The following is a 6,000-nucleotide window of genomic DNA, read 5'->3' on the forward strand; positions in this document are numbered from 1 at the left end:
CGTCCGCAAATTTTCCGTTGCCGTCGGTTCTACTTTTGTACAACTTGTTTGACAAACAATTGACGAATTGCCATTAGAGACGGAAAACCGTCCCGTCTCCAGTTTATATTAATCTCCGTATTTCCCTTTATATACCATATAGGTATGTGCAGCTTCAAAGGGCATAGGTTTTGAACCTTTTTGTCTGAATTAAAATAGGGTAAGGTTTAGAGCTACTGGGTGTGGACTTTAGAAGCAGCTACCCGGTCTGATTATTTTTTTCATGTCTCGGGAAGTAGACTTAGATTAGCATCGAGCGTTTAAAGCCTTTCTCGAATGTTTACGCAAACTGAAGCAATTCCTTGGGTCGCAAGGGTCTGGCCTGAAATAGGGGAAGGAAAATCACGTATTTTGGTCTGAAAAACGGTAAGGGGGCCTCAAGAAGCACGCCTCACCTACCCAAATTTTTGGTGAGTACCCCGCTTCCTGATTCATTCCTCAATTTTCCTGTCTAAAACGACGGGAAAGTCACAGACGGAAAACCGTCTTAAATTCACTTAAGACAGGTGAATCAGGACGGCTTTTGTTCGATACTTTTGCATCATCACTTTATATCAGTCGTGATTTTAAGACAATTTTACCGTACCAAAATTTATATCAAGACAGTATCTCTTTTGTCTCTGAGGTGAGTCTCTCGTCTTCAAAACTGAATTAGGCTAATTAATGTGGAGCCTGAAATATTTTTGCTACAGACAGTGAAAGTGCTGAGGCGGCAATCAGAGCTTAAACGGAAGACCTTCCGGTCGTGCTTAACTAACAAATCGGCGCGCTTTCACCATAAGCATGATCTAAAAATATAAAGTTATTTAATTAAATAAAACTCACTTATTTCCAACAGGAAGTTGCTCCTCTGTGCACCGTCATCAACTGACAATCCAATCTCATCGCTAGCTTCTCCTTTGACCAAGTGCCTATACGACATCCGGGAAGTTCCGATATCCTGGACACTGAAGGAATCTAGACGTTGCATTTCCTGGTCGTCCCTAAGGAGAATGCCGTACCGTGGAACGGAGACCAGAGTGAATGATATTCCGCTATCGGGTGTGTCTTCATCGTAAACTTTTAACTGCTCGCTTCCCAGAATATCTTCACTTAATTCTGTTACTTCTAAAGTATTAAAAACCACTCTAGGAGCTTGGTTGTTAACAGGCCTCAGAACAATACGAAAAACTTGTTTTCTGGCCGTATTGCCCGATTGGTCTGATACAGAAAACTCGAGCTGGGCGTATCTGATTCGTGTACCGAGCTCTAAATCAGGAGACTTGAAAGCTACTTTTTTGTGCCGCACTTGGAGTTGAGTGAATTTTGACACTTTGGTGTTCGTGTCCGAAAGGACGATTTCTCCTGCAAATGAGGTAAAGTTCAGATTTTCATCGATAAAGTGCGGTTCTTTTGTGACAAAAAAAGTAAGTTCGTCATCATTGGAATCTTTATCTGTGTAGCACAAGACATCCTCGTTAAGCTTCGTCAGTCCGTATTCATCAGCAGTTAATACCAGTGAACATCCGGGAAATAGAGTGGGTGGAAGATCATCGACTCGACGAATAGTTACTTGGAAAGTTTTGATTGGAGACACGTTCGGGTCTTCAGCTTTATCAAGCATGACAAAGGTAATTTCATCGCGAAAATGCTCTCCTCCGAGATGACGGTAATGGAGCCTTCTGCTCGTGATATCATATTGGGAGAATTCTGTAACATTCCGTTCAAAAAATCCATCTTCTTGCAAAACCCACGTGTCTTCACCTTCGGGTGGAGTCTTCGTCCGCAAACACAGGACACCAACCTCGTTACTCTGGAAAAGCACTGAGCCTGAACTTTCTTGGAAGTTAGGAATTGTCACGACTTTAAATTTAATCTTGCTGTCCTCGGAGTCGATGTCGGTCGCACTTAGCATGAATTGGTCAATCAACGCCAGTCCCCCTTCGTCTAATACCAGGCCAGTATTGTACACCAGTATTGGTGCAGTATCGTCCACGGGGCCTATAGTGATTGGAAATAAAAACTTGACTTCGTGTTTGCCATCGGTCATATGGAATATGATGTTATCGCTGTAAGTATCAGAGTGATCGTGGTGATATTCTATCACGGGGATTTCCAGATCAGTTGCCATGAAAGTGTCAACCGTATGTCCCATGATCCTAATCTCCCCGTGACGCAGACCGCTGATCACTTGCAGCCGAACATCATTAAAATTATCCTTATCTGCTATAGCCAGATTGAGCTGATCCGTTATGGTGCGTGACTGTCCTTCAAATAGACTCAAACCGGTATTTTTAGTCACGACAGGAGCCTTGTTATTGGTCGGTTTCACCATGATAAGGAGCATGATTTGATCAGATTTCGCGCCTTCCGAGTCTACAGCTTCCAAGACCACTTGAATCATACGCAGTTGGTCTGTCTGAGCCGCGGGAGGCCGGTACGCAATCTTCAACTGTTCGATATCTCTCTGATAAAACGCCGTCAGCGGATGATAAGGGTCATCTGTGTTTATTAAAGAACCCTCGCCTGATTGTAACGCTTGAGTGATATTAAAAATTATCTCTCCGGCATCGGTTTCCGTGTCAGTCGCCGCTAAGATATCAGCAGTTATCGGTGCGATGGAGTACTGACTGACTTCGACGGTATGGGAAGACTGGAAAGAAGCTACAGGCCTCTGATTCGATCGGGCTTCCAAAATACGTACGATTATCTGAAAGTACTCCCGCTCGATTCTGTCGGTGTTTTTATCGATCATCTCCACAACAACGGGGAGAAAATCCCGGTTTGACGACGAGCGCTTCGTATGCTTGTAACGAATATTGGACTGTAGAAATTCTTTGCACTCGAATTGCGCAGTGTTCCCGCTGTCGCTAGTTACGTTTACAAGCTCTCCGTAACGCGGAATTACCCCATTGTTGTTCAGCAGGGTCACGGTACAGCTCTTGGTTGGGTCTTGTTTGAAAGCAAGCACGTCGCTGTTTATACTCGTGGAGGTGCCCCCGAGTTCAACCACTGTGATGGGCTGATTTTTCTTGACAATCTCCATATCTGTGAAAGAAACTGTCACGCGAAGATTGAGCGGAATTAAACGAGTCTCCGTGTCGGTATCCACGCGGATTTGAAGCTTAACGAAATCTTGCATGAAAAACATGGACCCCAAGTGTGAATATTGTACATCGCCAAGAGAGAAATCACACGGAAAAGTATCGGGTGCTAAGAAACCTACTCGTTGTGACAAGGGGTCATTGCGTAAAACAGCGACCCTACAAACAGCACCTTCGGGAAAAATGATTTGGAGATCTCGCACTGGATCCAGAAGCACTGATCGACCTAATTCGACGCTTATCGGAGATAACTTGGCCACACGAGCAAATCCATTGCAATAAAAGACAAGTTCGAGGAGACTCACAACAAACACCAGGCTTGCGGCGAAGTGCATTGTTTCAAATCCTCGCAGATGCTAAGCTGTTTTCAGGTGGTCGCGGTGCCCTTGTCGCACTATCGTCTCCTTGCAACGTGGCGTACAAACGTGCCGTCGCTGTTTGAAAACTCTGACCAAATGCTTTCTGCACAAGGTTAATGGTGTTACCGGAAACCCGCGCGGACAAAAGTTTATTATATCTGCATATCAGCGCTCAAAAAGATTCAATTTACACCTTTATCAGACCGACCACAAATTGACACCACGATTCACTGCGCACAACGAGCGTGCGATATTTGCAAAATATTATGTAGACTTCTTTGGACCACCTGGCTGAAGAACTGATCGGCTGCGCACCGCGGTTCTAGCTAAAAATATTACAGAAGTTGAATATGGCTTAAGAAACGGAAATCCTCTGGCAAAATATCGAGTTTAGCCGAGGTTAGTGTATGTCTGGCAAAGTTAACTGTCACGCTCTTATTAGCATTAAGAGTTTAGAGAAGCGAGTTTTCAATTTTTATTGTGTTCACGCCGTGAGTCCAACAAATGAGCCAGCCAATTAGGCGACGATTAAATCCCCTTGATTCCTGAAATTTATTTTGATTTCCTCGGCGCCGGCACACGCAGCTAAAAATGACAGGCATGTGGTAAGCAGATTGAAGAGGTACGAAGCAGATAAGTTCCTTAAGCCCAGCTTAAAAACACAATAAAAATATATGATATTTTCCATTGTTTTCCGACGCTTTGTGACGTTGTCAAGGGAGTATAAAAAACCCACCTGTATGAAGTGTTTAATTAATTTTGCGTTTAAATTGCGATGTATAAAGTGTTAGCGGAAGTCAGCACCGTTGCACTTTAATTGTTTGTTCTTCAAGCAGCAAACGCTGAACCTACGCATCTTTTTTTTCATTATCACTGCGAGAGGCTGGATAATTTAACAGGGTGTTAAGAAGAACAAAACCACTGTGGGACATATTCAATAACAAAAAAAGCTTTCCACAAAACAGATTCGAAAGAGAACCGCAAATTTGCAAAAAGTATATCAGTTTTTAAACGGCTCGGTTCAGCATTACGTTGTTTGAGTTCATTAAAAGTTCAGTTACTGAGCTAGGTTTCTCCCGTTGAACTTTTCTCCGTTGGTATTTTGGCCCTTATACAACTTGACATTATAACACTTCTGGTCACGAATTTTCGTTAATCTTTTCTGCTAATGAGCTAGACGGTAGTATTTTGCACTGTCATAATAAGCACTAATAAAGTGCGACTAGTTGGAAGATTTAACGCTATATCCCTTCGAGAGGATCATCTATTAAAAGCTCCAAATTTTATTAGCGAAAAATGGCAACGTTTTGAAAGTACTACAATCTTGGTCGATCTTTTCAGTGTAACGCAGTTTTCAAGATCTTTCAAGTAGGAGATAACTTTGCCTGCACAACGAAAGCGAGAGAATTGATGAAGCGTTAAATTTTGAGCGAATTTTTGACTAAATTTAATGCAGCGCTCGCCAGTAATGGAACAGTCTACAAAAGCGATCAGTTACCATAAAAACACACTGCATTTTAACCCTCTTCCACCCATTATTAAACCTTAATTCGTGTAATGTGGTTATAGTTTTTGAGATTGTCACCTGTTAAATTAAAGCTTTTAGCAGTGAACAGCCAGTAGTTCCTGTCAGGCTTTTTCTCAGTAGTGTAAATAAATATTGATTTCTTCAGTTTTGCATGACTTCACTGAACCCTTCGCTTCACACATATTGAATATTGAATGCGTTGTTCTTTCTCAGTCAAAGAAATCATTAACAACAAGGCCAGCCGCGTCGCTTTTTAGCAACGAATAATTTTTAATGTCTGCTTCACTTACGTTTGGACTGTTTTTTATCAATTATTCCTTTAAATGTCTCAAATATGTCTTTAAAGAAAATTCTTAACGATGACATAAAGCAAAAAAGCCACGACCTTGTCGTAAATTAGGAAAGCATCAGACACTACAAGCTGTTTCGATTCCAACATTTTAGTGAAGCAACTGACAACTACATACAATGACTCGACGCTATCTCCATTGCTGTAAAGAGACGAAAATTTCTGCAAGAAAGTTTGACAGCAATTTGTCAATTCTCGCAGCTGAGAATTTGACTGAGTTTCCACCGGCTCTTCATAGGAGAGGTTTGAAATTTAGCGGTTGCTACAGGAATTAGACAGACGGATGGAGGTTAGTGCTGCTGTGCTAGTTCTGTGTGTCCCGTTGGGCGTCGTTCCAGTAGGTCGTCAGTAACGAGATGACCAATTGATGACCTTAAATTTGCGAGATGCTTGAAGCAAAAACAGACATGAAGGTCAACGGTGATCGAATCTCAAGGCGTTGTCAGGAATTTAGGATAGCATGGACTAGTAGCCTAAATATTAAATGGCACTAATAATCAAGCTTAGACCTGATTGCTAAGAACAGAGCTCTATTCACGGCAAAGTACTTGTCATTGAATAACCGTAACTCTTCGACAGGTGTGTACAGCAATCAGTCAGAATCTCAGAACGTAACTTTTCAATTTGCCGTCGTGGTGGGTA

General features: G+C 42.3%; 1 protein-coding gene across 2 annotated transcripts in view; it reads right to left on the minus strand.

The window, feature by feature from the left end:
* The window catches only part of LOC146463324 (FRAS1-related extracellular matrix protein 2-like), a 33,062-nt gene extending 27,799 nt beyond the window's left edge, over positions 1-5,263 (minus strand). For both annotated transcript variants that reach the window (XR_014856928.1, XM_085084508.1), the window contains exon 1: positions 865-5,263. Coding sequence is in view for 1 of the 2 variants with exons in the window: in XM_085084508.1 (XP_084940634.1) it covers positions 865-3,457 (2,593 nt within the window). In the remaining variant the exon portion in view is untranslated. The remainder of the gene's footprint in view (positions 1-864) is intronic.
* Positions 5,264-6,000: the final 737 nt, after the last annotated feature.

Source organism: Pavona decussata, unplaced genomic scaffold (assembly GCF_977016875.1).
Source record: "Pavona decussata unplaced genomic scaffold, jaPavDecu1.1 SCAFFOLD_179, whole genome shotgun sequence".
NCBI lineage: Eukaryota > Metazoa > Cnidaria > Anthozoa > Scleractinia > Agariciidae > Pavona > Pavona decussata.